This window comes from Amphiura filiformis, chromosome 6, assembly GCF_039555335.1.
Source record: "Amphiura filiformis chromosome 6, Afil_fr2py, whole genome shotgun sequence".
Classification (NCBI taxonomy): domain Eukaryota; kingdom Metazoa; phylum Echinodermata; class Ophiuroidea; order Amphilepidida; family Amphiuridae; genus Amphiura; species Amphiura filiformis.
Window position 1 is genome coordinate 56,873,242 of NC_092633.1, and position 21,089 is coordinate 56,894,330.

At 34.0% G+C, this 21,089-nt stretch overlaps 3 protein-coding genes across 3 annotated transcripts in view; 1 reads left to right on the forward strand and 2 right to left on the reverse strand.

Annotated features, from left to right (window-relative positions):
* LOC140155696 (replication factor C subunit 4-like) overlaps positions 1-21,089 on the reverse strand; it is a 443,685-nt gene that overhangs the window by 361,286 nt on the left and 61,310 nt on the right. The gene's annotated exons all lie outside the window — the stretch shown is intronic.
* Positions 780-19,654, reverse strand: LOC140155691 (carbohydrate sulfotransferase 1-like). Its single transcript, XM_072178621.1, has 2 exons — positions 19,301-19,654; positions 780-2,584 (listed from the first exon to the last, which is right to left on the reverse strand). The coding sequence occupies exon 2, from the start codon at positions 2,269-2,271 to the stop codon at positions 1,018-1,020; it is 1,254 nt and encodes a 417-aa protein (XP_072034722.1). The 5' UTR covers positions 2,272-2,584; positions 19,301-19,654; the 3' UTR covers positions 780-1,017.
* Positions 10,945-11,262, forward strand: LOC140154648 (uncharacterized). The gene has a single exon (XM_072177215.1). The coding sequence runs from the start codon at positions 10,945-10,947 to the stop codon at positions 11,260-11,262; it is 318 nt and encodes a 105-aa protein (XP_072033316.1).

The window sequence follows — 21,089 nt, forward strand, 5'->3', positions numbered from 1 at the left end:
TATGGAAATGGCAATTGGTAATTGAAACCCACGGGAAGTAATATGAAAACAGCAAGTGACAAAAAGTGATTAATTTCATTTCAACTTTCAGCACTTAAAGTAATGTCATTCATAATTATAGTCCCCTAGCAGATTCTCATGCTCTGAACAGTAAAACTTGAATGCTGGTATAATATTTTTCAAGTTACAATGCATTATTTGTTTTCAATTCATGTTGTTTCAGTTATAATTTGTTAGCATAATCAAAACATATCAAGCTAATTTTTTTCATTTCCGGTTCTAATATCACCTACAAAAATCTGGAAAAGGTATTAAAGCCATATTATAACATTTGCTGAGGAGGACGCCCTCACTGAATTTTTTTAATTCATTTTTTTACACGATTAAATTGTACTTTATTAAACCAATATATCCTGCAAAAATCAAGACTCTAGGTGCTGTAGTTTTGTCAAAATCAGAGATTTTGAATAAAAGGCTGATTCAGCCATTTATTATTACGATGGAATCGTTAGTCGAACGCATACACGATGTTCATAACACACAGTATGTACGCGGCGTGGGCGACGGTGATATACACAACAAAGGGTCGTACCACAACATGACCGAAGGAGTGGTATGTATTGGCGACACGTGCGCTAATAGTAAATTCCAATTTTCTTTGCTTTGCCGTAGTTGTTCGACTCAAAAATTAAAGGGGATATATCTGACAGTAAAAGCTAACATTTTATGGCAAAGAAATGCTAATCTATTTTGTTTGAAAATGTTATAATATTGCTTTAAGATACCCTTGACAGAATCAAAGATACAAGAGCGGAGGTAAAACTTATTGAATGACCCTCCTTTATTGTCAACATTAACAACGACGACCTCATACCGAGCCAAGAAATAATAGTTGCATTTATGTTTGCGCTTTCATACTTTTTGCGCGATGTTGCATGGTAAAGGTGATGTCGTTTTAGAATATAAAGATAATACTAGTATCAAATTTACTAATTTCCTATAATAGTTCAATATAAACTATACAATAGCTATGTCTGACCCAAGTTTTAAAGGCAAAGTTACAGCAAAATTAGAATTTCTAACATCTGCGTGATGTCTAATATGTTTATAACCCAACATTTTCATCACATCACCACATATACTCTGTACTTGTCTTGCTTCATAATACGAAAAATATTGCCTCCATTTCATCGATGTTGCCGTCGAATTTTTATGAGTATTGAACATTTGTTGTTCTGATTTCACTGTGTCTCTGGTATTTTCGTCTAACCATCGTAGAACATTATTAGGAGCAGGCTCTCCTAAGAAATCATATATTTTCCTCGTTGTCTCTATTGGTCTTGCAGAAATATCTTCATATCGTACAAGTTTGTAGCGATCTTTGAGCCATTCTGGTCTGGAGATTGCTGTGCCGACATTCTGTCTCATTCGACGACACATGTCATTGATGGTAGCTCGATCGGGAGTTTTAGGAGGATCAAATAATCCAACCCTCCTCAGAGATCTAATATGTAATGTTTCGTTTCCTTTGGAAACAGGTGTTTCCGCTGTTGTTGCATTCAAGATAGAGTGTCGTTCATTGGCACTCATAAGATAAATACGGCGGGAATTAGCCGTACCTCGAGGATCTCTTACCAGATGAATTACCTTGATATTCAATTTTGTTTGTTCTAGAACTTCTTTGATATCATTTAAATTCATTCGAATAACTTTCATGGCCATACGGCCTCTATATTTAAGACATTCCTTACGAAACAAATCCGGTGTAGCTGTAGGACAACTATTGTAATTAACTCCTGTTAATTTCTTACATATCCTTGCAACATTTTTACTTCTTATAACTCCAAGACGAAAATTTGCAATACAAGCAGTTGTTTTAGGTGAGAAATGACACCTATTGATCCTAGTCAACAACTTAGCATTCGTGTCTTCGTTATCATCCATTAAGGCAAACTTCTCAACGCATTTGGGTACACGTAAAGGTTCAAACAAGTAAAATAGTGTCGGATTTTGGTTGAAAATTTCTCCCGTGATTGTTGAACCCGTGCGAAATTGCGCCATAACAATGACGTGTAAGGCACTTTCATTTACACTCTGTTGAAAAGCGTTTTCAAAGTCAAACATATATTTTTCGTATAAACCTTTATATGGATTCTTAAATGTTATATTTAGTGAAGATACTTCAGTCCCACCAAGGTCCATATATGTCAATAAGAGTAGAATTACTGTGGCTGATAAAACCACAGCCATTATTCGTCGTCGTCTCACCATTGTCCTTAATGTCAATTTGGTATCTCCTTGTTTCAATATTAGACCTCTGTATGGTCTAACGATATCTTTGGACGTTTCCTATGAATGATATATTTCTGTCATTGCGGTTTTACAAATGACGATATGCAATCCACGCTCTCTTTAAATGGAATACCGTTCACGTCGTTTTTAAGCGAATGTTTTGTTTTGGCGACGATGTTTAAACCTTTTCTGTCAAATGAAGTCGATGGGCATACCGGAAAATAGATGTTCCATAATATATTCCTGTTCAATCCACATGTAACAGATTGTTGTTGGTTCACTTTTGGGTGACCTGGAAGGAAACAAAAACGATAACAATTATTATTAAAATTCTTATTATTAATCTAATATCTATATCTATAAAAGGCAATACTAGAATGTATGATTAATTTTGAAACTTTTTTGATAAAGTGAAATCAAATTCAAATTGCGTTTTAGTGTGAACCTGTGCACCTCTTGTAACATCTCATCCATAGATGGAGGCTAAACATTAATATACCCTACCACAATTTAAAAGCGTCGCCACACCCAAATTCTACGAATATACTATTTTCACAGGATTTTCTGCTGAATATGCAAGAAAAAGACTATTTTAACTACAATGTTTAAATTCCACATCCTTAGAATAATTCCACCAGAGCAAAATAAAAACCATGGATTTTATTGCAGAACCAAAGGTGGACCTCATCCCCCATACCCCACACCCTCTCCACCCCACCCCCGTATTGCCGACTTTGATGGTCAGCCTTACCTACTGAACGCAAAGAATGGATCTACGATTAGTTGAAGTAATTTGGGTGCAAACACAAGGGTTCGGTACGCCGGATGAAAGGGACGCAGAACGAGGGTTTTGTCAAGACTTTGCCTGACTCCACATCGCAGCGTGATGCGAAGCTGCGATTTCATCGCGCGATAAAATTAAAATGTACATTTTAATTTCATCGCGCGATGATGCGATGTTTGAAAAGCATCATATCGCGCTGCGAAGTGGAGTCAGGATCATGAGCTTACATGGCTTCCTAAAAACAATGAATTCTTTGATATGTTTGACGCTTAGTAACGCACCGTTAGATATCATGGGGGCTGGATAGTTTTATTTCGCCATCTGAGCAAAAACAAATTACTCCACCTCGGACAAAAAAAATCTTAGAGAGCGTGGTTATCACAGGTTGAATTAAAATGATTGGGTTATTGAAAAGCCTGCCTCTTCCAAATGCAACATTGAATACTCTTGAAATGTATGGAATGTATAGTAACTTGTTATACTCTTTATCTACACATTATTTGGATCTTGTATGATATATATAATATAGAGGTATCTGAACAATTATTACAAAGGGAGGCAGGGAGGATAAGAGGGAGGAATATATTCATTCAGACAGAGAAGTTAGATCGACCATGTCTAATAAACATGATCAATTTGTCTATAGAGTACTTTTATTGCTTTGAGTCATTTCGACCCTATGGTAATTTTGCTGTAAGCAATTTGAACGATTAAAACATGGCAATGATTTTGCTTGAATATGTCAATGGAAGCTTTTGCAATATTCGTGCAAGGCTTTCCACAAGCAATACAACCCAAAACCTTTTTTCCATCTCTGATGATGGATGCAAAAACAAAGAAATGTTGATAGTATTTTAATACAATCATAAAACTAATAGTCTGGCGAGCCCGAAAGGTGTCTGTCTCTAATACATCATTCATTGCTTTGTATTTGGATCGGTTGTGGAATAACTTACATTGTATCGCAAATATGAGCTAGTAAAATCAATTTGAAAGACACCGTGTAATCGAAGAGATGTCTTGGAGGCTTTCATTAAACTATCTCATATTCAACAGAAACTTGCCAAAATTGTAGCAGGAGGAAAATCAATTAGGTTTGAATAAATTCAAGAACATGCTGCCACAAGAAGCCATTGAATTTTTCATGAAAATATACGACAATGTTATGTTAAGTTGTCGAAATAATTCACAGGTGTTGGTAGCCACTAACATTTATGTATTAATATTATCAATGTTATTGTTTATTCAACACAATACGATCGTGTCATAATAACCTAGAATTAGATGCCTTTTCAAATAAACATTACCTTACATTTAAAATAGACATTTCCTTACATGTTAAGCAGTAAACCTGGCGAAACACGAATGTTCGTGCAATTTTACCATATCCTTTTGTATACATATATAGCGAGAATTTTCGCGAGGGCGCGCTTATATTATGACATCATTCCGATATACGTGGGAATATTTGGTGTTTATTTTGGTATCACAGGATAGAGGAGCCAACCCATGGCTATACATTGGAACCAAATAAGTTTATAACTCAGTATGACAACTTATAGTGCGGTTTAAAATATTATGTTAGTTACTGTAGTATTAAAATTTAAGTCTTACACTATCGATAAAATAATTATATAAATAATATTTCAGCATAACGATTCAATTAGCTTTCCATCAAATTCAATTTTGTCGGTGTATTTTGCTAAATATCATTCTAATTGATGATCCGCAAGAAAGGATCAGAACGGAAGCTAGAGATTTATATAAATTTGTGACGAGTCTTGCCGCTCTTGATTTAGAGCCAATGATCATGATGATGAAACATTATTAAAATGTCAACCACATCCAAGAAAATAAGACTAAAATAACCTTAATTATGATTTGCAGTGTTTGCTGACACTTTTTGTTCTTTTGCAAGAAATAAATACTGACGTTTAGCGTTTTAGTGCAACAGGGGGTGACCGTATTCGCGATGTACGTATTCGCGATCTAGGTGTTGGAATGAAATATCGATTTTATTTTATTTTACCTCAATGGTTCGGATTAAAATGGGGACATAATTAAAAGGGGACATAATTGCTTGTATCTGATAGTGAAAACTAACATTTGTGGGATTTAATTTTCAGAAATTTTAACCTTTAAAGATTACGTTTTCCAGTCCGAGTAGCTTGTTTGATTGTCTAAACGGTCGAGCCATTTGCTACACTTTTACCACAACAAATCCAATACTTATTATATTCATAATTCATATCCTGCCACAAAGGCAAATAACAAATAGATTAGATACAGTTTGTTCAATGAGTATTCAAAGAATACTTCAGAGTATAAAAACAAGTCCAAACAAACAAACAATAATCGAAAAGAATGCTGCATGTTCTACTTAGTAAATTAAGGCGACACTGGGTGACATGCAGTTGAGGTTGAATTTAAAGGCCCATTTAGTGATCCCAGCGGATGAGTAACCCAGGCAAAAGAAGAAATAAAACAAAACAAAACAAAACAAGCGGAGGTGTACAAAAATTGAATTGTTTATAAATTACCTAAAAGTGAAGGATAGGTCATTAAAATTGTCATTTACCCTAGAACTACAAGGGGGCTTGGTTCAACCCCCCCCCCTTAGATTTTTGTATCCGTCATTAAAAAAAACCGCGTGCTTTTACGCCCAAACGACCTAAGCTAATCGTAGGTCCATCCTTTGCGCTTATTTTACCCAGGAGTGGGACCATCCAAAATAACCATAGAGTGGGGGTGGTGAAGCCCAGCATAGTGGTTTCTACAGTAAAATCAATGATTTACATTTCGCTCTTGTAAACTATTCAAAGAGCTACTGACTTTCTCCTTGTTAGGGGCCACAAAAACGTTCTCATCCCAAAACCCAGAACAGAGTTCAAGAAAAGATCATTATCGTATAAAGGTGCAATATGCTGGAATGCTCTTCCTGATTTGACTAAACAAGCGTGCAATATTTCGCAATTTCAAAACAGGTTACTTAAGAAACATTATTTTTAAATGCAATCCATCTCAATATGTTTTATGTTTTAACTAGATATTATTTGTGTAATTTTTGGTGTTATTTTTTGAAAAATTGTAAATTTAACTTTGAATTATTTAAAGATTTATGTATTTTTTTTCTTAAAGTTTTTTACATCTGTAAGATAATTGTTTTTAAAACGATCTCTTATCATGTTTTGTAATAACCTGTATATAATAATGTTCTTTTATATATCTATCTTTTAATCTTGTTTTTATGTTTAATGTTTTACACCACGGACGTGTGGAAGAACAAATATTTTTGAACATGTAACCGTGTATAAATAAAGTGAATGAATGAATGAATGAATGACATAGTCATTTCCTTTTATATTTAGGAGAAAATTCGGTGCAAATCGCATTGCGTAAAATTTTTAGCCGAAAATCAATTTTGGCTATACTTTTGTACATAGCCAGAATTTCCCAAATTTGCATGGGTGCCCTCACATTATGACGTCATAGTGTGTGGGAATGTTTGTACTTATTTTGATATCGCTATCATGTAATTTTGTCCTTAATACAGGGCTTTTGGCTGAGCCACTAGCAGGCTACGTTAGCACATCTATGACAATGACAAAGGTATCAAAATCTGGCTTTTGGTATTTTACGATCCTCCTCGGTTGGATTGAAGTGTCCATTTGTTAATCTAGTATCTAAATCTAGGACTAATTTCATGCAGAAGTCCCAAATATGGTAATGGCCTGATTGCTACTGTACTCGTCAATGGCACCTGTCAATCAAATCGGTAAATTTTCAGTTATTGAGAAAGAGAAAATAACGCGCGATATACGACAAATTTGACACAATTAACCTGATTAACAAGTGGTTTGAAAAGGCTCACGTATACATGTAATTTCCACAAAAATAATAAATAACTAGTGATCAATTTATTGTATTACATGAATGAAGTCATCATATGATTCAAAGGAATTGCAATAATAATTGTTTGTTTCAGTAATAGTAATCCAAGATGTACGCAATCGTCCTGGAATCGTGCTGTCGGTGTATTTTTGCTATATATCATTCTAATTGATGATCCGCAAGCACAACAGCTACAATCCTGGAAACAATATGTTGGGACATTTGCTGCATCATGCAAACTGATTTCCTCGCCATTCACGTATTTTTTACTTGGTGTTGTGTTTTTCACACAATGTTGTGCAAGAAGTTTGAACCCTCCTTGGAGCCAAAATTCTCCCCACCCCCACCAATCAAAGGTGGCAACTTAACAACGAATGATTCCAATCAACATTGTAAGAGGGAGGCAATGAGTCGATTTTAATGCATTATGCGTGGTAGTAAAGTGTCCCAAGACTTTTTTTCTAGGATTGCAGCAATTTTATAACTCATCATGGGGAAATCTTGCAAGGAAACCGTGTTACACTTCGATTTCGTCTATACTTTGATAGCAGTCCCATGTGCATGATGTGGCTTGTGTAACTTGAGGAGAAGAGGGCGTACTGTAAGAGATACTTGATGAATGAATGAGAAATCAGGGTATACTCATTTAGTAAACTGATCACCGATGCCATTGGGCCATTTTCTCCATGACCCTTTACATTAGCACAAAAATTATAATTGAAGACCGAATTAAAAAGACTAGTTTGCGTCTGACGTCAGAGCAAAGGCGCGACGTGATTGGTTGCTACCCTGCGCAGTACGGTATTTTTGGTCTGGTTGACAGGGCGTCATACGCAAACTAGTCTTTTAAATTATGTCTTCAATTATACCACCTTAAAATCTGCGGCTTCCGCCAGAAAATGTTAAATGCCATGATCTATAGCAACATTCATTGCAACCACTGCAATTGGGGATCATAATGCTCGTTAGATTTGGCGTATTGCCATGATTTTAATTGTATTTCAGAACACTTTAGCATATGTGTGTTATTTATTTTAAAGGCTATATAGATATACAATTATATAGTTTATTTATTGTGTCAGCAAAGTGCAATTCACACATGTTCCTGTAGACAAAAATATCATTAATATTCATTATTAATTGCTCATATTAATGTATTCTACTTCATCCATCACGATCCTGCATGTCGGGGATTATCTACCTACATTAGTGTTTGTTAATAACTCTCATATTCTTAACCCTTTAAAAGCGAATTTGCAGATGATCAATACAGACCGCAAAGAATTAATCATGGTAATGTACCAGTTATGTTCACCCTTATTTGTATATCCTAAAGACAATTATGTCAAAAGTAAAACCAGCAGCCAATACACCTACCATTTAGCTCTGATTTAAGACCTTGTGATAATGATGATTGTTGAAAACAGTTGATAATTAAAGAAATGGTGATCAGAATCCGAGAAGGAACAATATCAAAAGTTGCACTTTAAATGTTCTAATAAATGGAAAGCATGACGCTAGTTTTCCTCTTCGACATATTCCCCCGCATATTCCTTGGCATTTTGGATCATCACGTCTTTATTTCTTGACCGATTTCTACGAATGAGGTCTTATATCCGAGCTAAAAGATGCAGCTTTTGTCTGCTGTTTCTAATTATAATCTGTTCTGTCTTTTTTTAGTATAATACAGGTTTAAAAATAACTGGTACCTTAGTTCTTTTGCGATCTGCAAGATATAAATAATATGTATAAATTGTAAAGTGTATAAATAATGTTGGATTAAAACAACTATGTCTGTCTGATGTCAATGGTGTATACTTAATTAGGTTTTATTTGATGTCAAACTGATAAATCTAATTCCTGAAATATATTATTAGACAAAACGTTCCCTTTTCTCACAATTTTATTCAAGTTTATTCCCTTTCAATATAGCAATATTAATGTCATTGCAATGTGACAAATGATTACACGATTTTGTTGATGTCTTGTTGTTGTCTATTTTTTACTTGTACATAATTGTCAAGTTTCTATTTATTATTCTAACTTACATTCATTCAAACAAGAGATTGATATTGCTAATTTTGGATTTCTAAAACATTTTGGGCTAATCTCAAAGATTGGATAAAAGAAAAGATCAATAGATCTTCCTATGACCCCTCGGTTAATTCTTTTTGGATCGAATTTTGATTTTGACAGTCCCTGATCTTGACTATTGCAAAACTTCTTCTGTATAGAGCAAAGATGACAGAAAAACGACCAAACTTAGAAAAAGTGAACTTAAATGTTACTATAATATTTCGAAATATCAAGCAATATGTATGTAGCTTGCACTTGTTGCAGTTACAAAAAATTTCATAAAAAGTGGCAATCCTGGCTACTATTAATGCTATGATAACAAATTTCAGCCCCGTGTATTTTTCTTATAGTAAATTTATTTGCTTGTTTTGAATCCTCGTATAAATAATATTATTTACACTGCTTTGAACACTAATGAATAGAATACAGAATAATGTACATTAAGTGGCAGTAATATTTGAGCTTTGAATAAAAACAGCTGTCAAAAAAAATTGGATTTGTCCCTAATCATAATCGCTTAGATTGATTTTTAATCAGATGAATTGATTTAGAGAATATGTGCAACATTTATATCTAAGACAGGTTAAACTTACATCAGTGATCGTTCTGGCCGGCGTTTTGGGACACCCTGTACATTGCACTATACTTAGATCCATATAGGAAGAGAGTATGATTCATAACCTCCGCAGACCGACTGACATTCAAATAGAATTTTTATTCATCTCAAATCTTGTCTGTCTTGACGCTTCGTGTTTGTTTAAATTTTTATATGATTTTCGATTTTAAGTTTTGTTTTTATTTTCATAAATGACGATATTTTAATCTTTTTTTAAGTTAATACGATGCATTTTACAAAGGAAGATCGATATAAAAAAAACCCGGTAAAAACATAAAATATACAGAAAAAGGCTATTCTTTAAGACGACTTGGTGCAATCATTGGTAATATTAGCTTTTAGCCATATTTTAATCTTTTACAGATTTTTACCTTCGTCAGTAAAATGAAGAGCTGAGATGAATGTGATATATAATAAATTGGACGTTTTCTGCATGCGCTTTCGTATTACCGACATGACTTTCTTGTATACCGGTAACTGTGCACTTTGCTTTGACTCAAGAGTAGAACAAGCTAGACAACACCTAACAGAAGTCAACAAGAGACACGTCAAAGAGAATACCAAAGATACTCATTTAGAATTTGAGCAGAGCAAGGATGAACTAGACCAGGCATATGAAAGAGCAAATAGGGAGTTCATAGAGAACAAGTTGAAGGAATATGATTTGAAGAGGCCAATCTGAACCACAGACATAAACTAGCATGGGGTATCATCAATTGTGTTAGTGGTAGGATAAAGGCAAGGAGTGGAAGACTAAAGGATGACAACAAAGAAGAAAATTTCTTCTTTATTTAATACTGAAGAAATGGCATGACCATTTCAAGAACCTACTAGGGAATCCACCACAAGTGACAATGGAAAATGAGGATATACCAACTATATTTCATGATCTACCCATCAGAACAGATGCTCTTGATATGGAGGAATACCAGAAAGCAAAGATGGCTATTAAGGAAGGCAAGAGTTATGGAGAAGATGGTATTCCACCAGAGGTGATCAAGAGATGCAATATTGACATAATCATACTTGATTTTTGCAATCAAGTACTACTAATCCGACAGAAACCTAACCAGTGGTCCATCTTGAACCTCATTCCAGTACCTAAGAACGGCGATCTCAGCCTAACAGCCAACTACAGGGGAATCAGCCTAAGCTCAATAGTTGCTAAAACATTCAACAGGATGCTCTTGAAAAGGATCCGACCACACCTTGATGATAAGCTCAGACAGAATCAATGTTTAGAGAAAAGAGATCCACCACTGAGCAGATTCTTGCCTTGAGAAGAATGATTGAGGGCATTGAAGAAAAGAACCTCTCTGCAGTGGTAACATTTATCGATTTCAAAAAAGCTTTCGATACCGTCCACAGAGGCAAAATGATCAAGATTTTGAAAGCTTATGGCATCCCAGATATCATCGTGAATGCAATTGAAGACACCTACCAGGGTACAGAGGCTAAAGTGATGACCCGAGATGGTGACACAGATGAATTTGAAATTTTAGCAGGTGTGCCCCAAGGTGATACGCTGGCACCATATCTGTTCATCAGCGTCCTAGACTATTGCCTCAGATCTGCAACAGACGGTAGGGAGTGGGGAGATTAGGCTTCACAATAAAACCTAGAAAAAGCCGACGAGTTGGTCCACTGAACATAACTGATCTTGTCGCAGACGACATTGCGCTACTATATAAGATACTGCCAACCAAGCACAGGAATTGCTCAAAAACGTAGAAAACGCTGCACTTCGTGTGGGATTACACATGAATGCGAAGAAAGCACAATTCATGGTGTACAACCATTCAACAGATGTTGAATTCCAAACCGAGGATGGCAGCTTCCTGGAAGAAGTAAAAGACTTCAAGTACTTGTGGTCGTGGGTCAGGAGTACTGAGCAACACATCAGAGTAAGAAAGGCAATGGCATGGAAAGCTTGTAACAAGCTCAATAATATTTGGAAATCGTCTCTACCCATGCAGACACCTCAAAATACACCTATTCCAAGCTACTGTAGAAAGCGTCCTGCTGTATGGTTGTGAAACCTGGACCATTACCAAGAAAATTGGCAAAGCAATGGATGGCTGCTATACAAGAATGTTAAGATCAGCACTAAATGTGAGCTGGGACATGCATATGACCAATAAGGAATTGTATGGTGACATTCCACCTGTGACCTCGAAAATCAGCACAAGACGGCTACGGTTTGCGGGACACTGTAAGAGAGCCAAAGGGAGGATTACATCTGATCTGGTTACATGGAAGCCCACACAAGGAAAACGAACCAAAGGACGTCCCAAGAAGACCTTTGTGGACCTGCTTTAACAAGACACAGGATACACAGTGGCAGAAATTGAGACCAGCATGCAGGACAGGCGGTTATGGCGAGCCATCATTGATGCCCGACAGCAAGAGTCGACGGAGTAAGAGTAAGCATAGTAACTGTGCAATTAACTGAATTAACTTATTATGTAAGATATATCGCACTGACAATGACTGATGTATAAACGATTTAGCTGCCAGTATGGCGGGTATTGTAACAGTATCACATTTTATATAAACGACGATATCAAGATTGTACTGTTATACTTTTTGTTTTGGTACTGTTATTGTGCAGTGCGTATCAAGGGAAACAAACGAAAACCAATGAAACTGTTTCTTATGCTTTTATTTATTTTAAAACTTTGAGCGCATGACAAAAACACATAGGCGTAGATCCCGGGGGGATGGGGGGATTTACCCCCCCCCCCAATATTTTGCCAGGGGTGGTCCATACAATCATCCCCCCAATGTTGACGCCTGATAATGGGTTTCTGACCAAATTAACCCCATATTTGCCCATTTTAGCCCCAAAAGTGCAAATTTTCGCGCGCTTCACGCGCATTTATTCTACTTTTACACCATATTTCATCAGTTTAGCTTCAAAATAGTACAAAAATTTCGCGTGCTTCGCGCGCAATTGTACCATAAACTTATTCTGTCGCCAAAAGGTGCTGGATTGACTATACTTGAAGAATTTTTTCCAACTCCATCCCCCAATGTCAAAAAGAAATCTACGCCACTGCAAAAACATACTGATACTCCTGGCTCGTAAGTGAACGTAATTTGCAATCACTGTTTTTCCACATGTTTGCACTCAAATAATATTCGATAGGTGGTGAAAATGACATTATGATAAGAAAGAAACAAACTCGCAGATTTTGACGTTTCGACCATAATTGAGGAAAAATATTAATGCGCAAAACTTCTACCGTTTTACTTTGTGAAACCAATAACTAACACTTCCATTAATCCATACGCCAAAAATGTAAAATAAGTAAAAGCAAAAAAAAAATGTCACGACATTATTTATTTTCTTTCTTTGTTTTCGTAGTAGAAACTGATGTTTTTGACGGTGAAAGTTCAAAATGAGCAATATGTCTTATTTAAGAACTCTAAAGTTCAAAATATCAAAATATGAGCAATATGTCTTATTCAAGAACTCTAAATAAATATGGAAATCAAATGTATTATTTATTTTCAGTATTTATCCGGAAATTAAACCATTATTGAAATGATTCTTTGTTTGTTCTCTTTGATGCGTGGGTCTACTGCACAACAAGCTTGTGTAGCCTCGATTATGGTGAAAGTGGTCCAATCCGTTTTCTAGAGCCTTGAGATATTAAATCAGACGGAACTTTTGAACATGAACATTAAATGAACCTGACTAAAGTGCCTCTGGTAGCATAGAATACTTATTGGTTACAGGAAATATTATGCCGTTGCGCTGATTTTTTTTTTTTTTTTGAAACAAAAATGTAATTGTTATTTCTATTTATTTGTTTATTTTTATTTACAGCCTGTACTAGCTTACGAGGTGTTTATGTATTATAAATGCGTACCACTTGAAAAAATGTCTGGCAAAAACACATTAGCGTGGAAGCATGGACACTAATTTAAACATGTTAAAGTGGCCACTATATAAGATAAATATTCTTTATTAAAGTATAATGTCAATGTGTCAATTTAATGATCTACTAAGATTGTTGATTTTAAATACACTCAAAACATATACGCTTGATCACTCTAGTTTTTTATGGATCTATAAAGGAAGTATTAATAACGCAAATATTCATAACTAAATGGGCTTTATTCTCTTGATGAAATCATCATCTGTATTTACAGCATGTCAAAACATTATTGTATTGGTTCGCATGCAATTACATATCAACACTTTCCTGTTTAAGCCCCTGTATTTTTTATTATTATTTCGTGTTGATAGCGATGTGAGGATAAATTATAAATGTCAACAATGGTTTACATGCATCCGAATTAACACATATACACGGTGATAGGACACGGTGTCAGCCGATTCTAATATTATTCTTATAATTAACAAAAAATGATTCAACAAAGCACACATGGTTCAATGGGCTTTTAGTTTATTTTATCATCTGCTTACATGGCATATCTAGATGTATCACAAAAACAAAAAATTAAATTGATGTAAAATATAAAAGCATTTATAAATAACAAACATGGTATTGTAATTATACATTTAATGATATGAGATCCGACATTGGTGCTACCATCGTACCACTTGTATTTACAATGCTATTCTCTTCTCTAATCGAGTTACAGATAAGAAAAAAGAACAGTTTACAAATTACCCAAAGTGTTACAATTAAACAAGTCAACAAATAAACACAAATCCGACCGGCACACACCCCAACTTGAAAAAAGCAAGGGAATGTACCGGCATGGGATTCGAACCCACGACCGTCCGATCACTAGACGGATGCCCTATATCAATTAGGCTACCAGCTCCCACTGATAAACGGTGGTTGAAACTGTGTACTTATGTAGGCAGTCGAGGTACACAATACACGCAAGTACACTAGTACAGGAGAGCATTACTGATGCTTAATCGTTTCCCCCATACAAGTAGGTAATCATGGTAATGGGCCTACGCATCCTTGCAGATGTTTTTTTTAATTGAATCTAATCATAATGATTTTTTCCATATGAAGGACAAGACAATGAAGTTGACCTTAGCATGCTTATCGAGACATCTAAATCTAGAAGACCTACATTTTTAACTACTTAATCGCCTTTTACCTCATCTTGCGATTAATAGTGTCTTTTGTCATATATAGTCTCTTGTTTTGGCCTTGTTCTTTTCTATTGTGTCTAATTATAAAACGGATGGTCAATTACTAGTCTAGTTATTGGGCTTTCGATCATTCCCGCTATAATCGTTTCGTCACTTAAATAGATCAGGTTTTATAACACTGTATTAAAACGTATTCTGTCTGTTTTTTGTTTTTGTTTTTTTGTGAAAATAAAAGTTAAATTAAAATACAGTTTGTATATTCGTCCCGTAACTCGCAAGATCTATAATGCGAATCAAATTTATGCAGTCTGGTTTAATTAATGAAGAAACCACTTTTTTTCGATGCATGGACAATCTATGAAAGTCGAGTGTTAATGCATTTTTGTTGTGAAAAACAACAACAATTTCAGTCAGGAAAATAAGAGTGTCCCATCGCATACGGATCGGTTTGAGTCAGGAAAATAAGAGTGTCCCATCGCATACGGATCGGTTTGAGTCAGGAAAATAAGAGTGTCCCATCGCATACGGATCGGTTTGCGTGTTCTTCTTTAACACGTTATGACAAAAACAAGCCTCAATTATACAAACACAATTTTGCTGGACTATGCATGAAGTCCAGCCTACGGAAGTGAATCTTACTTGCTTACTGTGTAGCTTTTTTGGTAACCTTTTAAACCTTTTTGACTTAAATGAACATTTCTCCAAATGCCAAGAAGGTATATGACCCCTAGCGGTGTATCATGAAAGAGAAAAAAGTAATGAATATAATAAAAATATTTCCTCACCCAGAGTGACACTCATCACATTAGATCTGGGTCAATATTCATAATGTGGGTCCTTTTCCACTCTATTTGCTCAAATGAAGTCAATGCAAATAAAACAATGAATATTTTGCGTGATTAAAATTGAAATAGAAAGTGAAGAATTCACATTCATGACAGTGTACTTCTAAGTGTTAAATTCATGGAAGTACTATAGTACTTCCATGATTAGACATACAAAGTTTGACATTAAAAACATGATTTGTCATCTAACCAATCACTTGTATTGTCACTACTGGTGTGTCACTGCTCGTTGTGGCAGCTTACCATGGTGCACAGCAGTGGTGCTTACTGCTGTAACATAGTTCTAACTTTTTTTGTGTGTTTCATAATTCGATATTCGTACGTAGAATAATAACATATTTCTTAAATTAGGCCTAGACGTACAAACATCTATACCAATAATTCCCAGTTTAGACTTCTCTCAAATTTTATAATTTCATATTCACAGTAGGGGGCCTATTAAATAAACAATACAAACTGTTTTTTGTTTGTTTTATTTTTTGTTTTTGCTGTTCTTTAATTTAATTGAACAAAATCGTGATGTACTTAATATTCCGTTCGTGAAATCAAATTATAACAGCTCTACTTTATAAAAAAAATACATATATATGTAAATAAAAAATAACATTTCTGAAAACAGGGCAGCATATGTCAGAAGGCCTATAGGGCCTACTATTTTGTGCATGAGATGCATGTCAGTTTCCTATAGAAGCTTCTGGGGAAATGTGGAACTCACCTTATTCTGGTGTTAAAGAGCAACAGAATACGATGAAAACACCCTATTTATACATATTAATGGAATTCAAATTCACGTCAAGATATTGCTTTATATACATGAAATCTTGAATTGAGTTATATATTCCAGGCTATTATTACTAACTTTAAGATTTATCGACATGCAGTGGATATCAAATATACACCTTTGTAGATAAGCTAATAGCTTTTAGCGTTGGATCTTTGGGAGAATTAAAAGAATAATGAAAATATGATATGAGAGTAAGCTCAAATATTTATGAAACGCTACATGAATGCATATCTGTTGCTTACGTGCCGTTAGCAAACTTATAATAAGCTTATTTAAATCAACGCGTTGAAATGTCGGTATAATTTTAATATTTCGGTCGCGTATAGCTTACATGAGTATGATAAGATACATTCTTCTTTGTTTTCCTCTTCCATGTCTTCTACTTTTTTTAAAATCTTTTTTCCTTCTTTCTGTTTTATCTTTCAGTCTTTCTTTCTTTCTTTCTTTCTTTCTTTCTTTCTTTCTTTCTTTTTTTCTTTCTTTCTTTCTTTCTTTCTTTCTTTCTTTCTTTCCTTCTTTCTTTCTTTCTTTCTTTCTTTTCTCTTTCTTTCTTTCTTTCTTTCTAGTTCCGTCATTTCCTTATTTCTTTCCTTCCTTTTCTTTCTATCACTGCACACCACAAACCGATAACATTGTTGTTATTCAAATTACTATTATAATTTATACAAAGTCATATCGGGCCATTTAATTAATTACTCGGAACTAGCACATTTATAGGTCACATATGTGAGCAACATTTTTAATTAATTAATTACTGGGTAGAGCGTAATTTAACAACGGGTGATTCTTTGATACGTGGTATACATACCTTTATGCTTAGCATGGAAATATTAATTGAAATTACTCGCAGATTTGAAAAAGAAAATTTCGTTTTATTTCTAAACTTCCAATACAAGTAAATGGCGTTGTTTCTTTTAGCACTTTTTTTTTTTTTCAATGAAGTTTGTCCCTTGTTTTTCATTATTAAAACCATAACCCAGCAAACACAAAACGTTTTACAGAAAACGTATAAAGGTCGAGTTTTATAAAGCATAGACCCTAGAAAGGGTCTAAAACATTTTAATAACATAATTTCAGAAAACATTTTTGAAAATTTACTGCAAAACATTCAAACATAATATTAAGAGTTGATAAAATATTTTGCAAAAATGTTTGCGAAGCAATATTTTACAATTACATTTTGGCAACATTTTTAAAAGGTTGGTGTAGTGTCTTTTCACATGAAACGTTTTTAAAATGTCTTCATAGCGTGTATATATCCCGACATTAGAATGTTATCTAAACGTTTTTAAAATGTCTTCATAGCGTGTATATATCCCGACATTTGAATGTTATCTAAACGTTTTTAAAATGTCTTCATAGCGTGTATATATCCCGACATTTGAATGTTATCTAAACGTTTTTAAATGTCTTCATAGCGTGTATATATCCCGACATTTGAATGTTATCTAAACGTTTTGACCAAAACCAGACACATTTATAACATGTTTAATTACATTACATGTATAAAAACATTTTTGTGTTTGCTGGGAATATACGATTTTATATGAAATTGTTTCAATTTTTGGGGGGGCAAAGGATGTTTGTAATGTTTAAACATGTCCCTTATATACTTGGTTGGTTGTGTGTATCAGATCAACCGTGCAATTCTGACATGATGTTGAATTCAGACATTAACCACCCCCCCCCCCCCATAACTTCACGTGAAACGGCCAAACTAACCAATGTTATTTTAGTGATTGGCAACATTTAATGTGTAAGTCTAATTAACAACAAAGTATTATGTTTCGGGTGGTTTTTTTAAATATAAAATTCTTCATTATGTATAAAAATTGACCATGTGACCCCTACCAAAAGAAAGCTTCACACTTCAAGTATAGTTGTCATATTTGACCAAGTACTATGGCAGGGCTGAACAATTCCATAATTCTACCACTGGTCTAATGTTTTTAACCTCTGTTATTTCGACAGAACCTACTAATATTTTTCAGCATTTTATACAGAAAAGGAATAATCAAATTAAAATTTGATGGAAATCGTATATTATGGCATAATTGTTAAGTCTACGTCCTGGATCATAATTAATTAATTAATTATTATGTGACCTTAGAATAAATTAAATTAACCGTAGATATAAATTAAAGACGAGCAAATATTCGACATGATTTTCAAACATTATATTATCAAAAATTAATATTGAAGTTTGAATGAAATAAACACATCAATGTTCCATGTCTGATGTTTAAGTTCATAACCCCAGTTCAGCCATCAATAGTTCGAATACGATCTCCGTAAATACAACTGATATGGTATGGTATTAGATCGTTGTTTCTGTCTTGTGACGTTATTAGTTAGTATAGTATACTTTGTCTACATTTCATATGCATGCTATATGTTACAAGTGAAACACGAACAAATATTGCGAAGAAAACAAATCGTGCTACTCACGGAGGTAGTTGAAATTAATCATTGCGCTTAAGGCCAGTGTAAAACGAAAAGGAAATATTGAGCAGAAAGTTGATCGAAAGAAAAAAGAGAAAATACGCTCATATTTCAAATCAAATCGATCTATGTAAGAATTGTTTTGGTTTTACAATGTTTTTTAAGAAAGGGTAAAATATGCATAAACAAACTTTTAAGCGTATTATTTTTCAAAATATTCGTGAATTACGAATGAAAACGTCTTCTACACATTTTACATGTTTAACTTAAGTGACTCAACATTTTGCATTAGCGTCATCATTTACGCCAAGTTGTATTAGACCGCTAATTTTAAGACACTAGTTTGAAGTTGACCCGCTATAAATAACTTCTAAACGTCTTAGAAAACTTTTAACCGGAAACCATTCAATATGGCTTCAGATTAGACTACGTTTGATTCAAGTTATAAATGAGTTCATTTTGTATAAATGATCAAAATACTCACCGTTTTATGTATTACCAATATTCCATATCAGGTTGAAGTAGCGACGATTATAAATTACAAAGAAATCTTGAAGTTAAGACAATTCAAGTTAATGAACTTGTTAATCTACACCAAGATATTAATGAACTTGTATTCGTGCTCTTCGTTAAATCCAAATATTGCGTGTTTCGTTGCCAATCAATAAATCACCTGCTATAATATTTCCAAATGCAGTTGTTTTTCTTGAAGGACATCATTAGTTGAAATATATTCGTGTCAAACAGTGAGTAATAGTTGACGAGGATTTAAAATAATTCCTTTAGTAAACTGCAAGTTTTTTGTACCGAGCATAGTACATGTAGTCTGAAGTCGACGTGAATTTGCCAGGATATGGCTCAAGTCTTGTCATTAAATTTACTTGCTTCCTGTGCAGTAATACGCCCTCGCGAGACGGTATGGAAAAAATAACTTGAGCAATTATTAATGGTTCAAAATTGAAACACGAGAATTGAAAACAATTTATTATGATCAGATAATCAGACATCATCTTTTAATATAATATTATTGTATTGAAAACAAAATAGGGTTTAACGAAATAGATCACTGGCGTTTTTTAATATTTTATTTATATTTCGTTACCATATTGCAATCTGATAACTTTGGACGTGCTAGAAAATACAACAACAACAACAACAACAACAAACACAATCAAAACAAAAGTCCAGAAGTGATCACAACTACAACCCAAAAAGAACTCACAAACAAAACAATGCTCCAAATAACACAAATAACAAAAAACAGCAATTAATATTGATATTGGGTCAAGTTGCTGTAATTTCCAAAGAATTAGTCCGCTTATACAGTTTGATCCAAAAAGACCACATTATTATAAAAAAAATTGTACAGCTAGAATCATGTGTGGTATCTTTTATTGACAATAATATCGAAAGTTGATTAAACATGCAACATGTTGAAGGTGATTTCTATATAAATGCCATGACTAATCCTCCAACTTCAAGTTGATAAGGTTCGCAATGATAATGCTCATTATGTATATAGCCTAGTCTTTGAACTTTATATTTTTGAGCAGATGTAGACCAACATATTTTTAGAAATGCTATTAAAATGCGATGTTTGCATGCAAGTATTCATCTATTACTCCAAAGAAACGAAGTACATTTTGTAACATAATCACATTTTTATTTCAAATGAAGAATAAAATAAAATTTCATTTTATGCTCAGGTTCAAAGTTATTGTCTGATTATGGGTTTAGAAAACGCGTTGGGTCACTATCACCATATGTATGCATGTACCTGTATGTATATACCGCATAAATTGATTGGTATTTTTATCGCATCGTCCTGGAGAACAAACAAAAAAGCAACAACAAGGAATTTGAAATGATGCTTTAATTGCCTTACTGTAAATAATTAATGCATTTTCATTTTCATATATAAATACCTAAATTTTTAGGTCTTTTGGGCCGAAAAATGTTTATATATATTATATATGTAAGGTCATGATTTTCAAAATTGATGGGCGGCTTTTCCTCCCAGCTACATACGCATTAAACATATCATTGGATTCATAAACTTATACTTCGAGGACTGTTAAATATCAAAACTTTTAATTATTTGCCATAAAATTTGTATTATATCGCAAATTTAAAAAAAAATCAAAATTACTTGATGTCAAAATGATATTCCTCGTATTCAGAAAGCAATTTGATGTGCTCTCATCATGCTCATATCCCACAAAAATACTGTGCAATCTTGCTATCTGATCCGTTAAGAAAACAGATTAATGTGC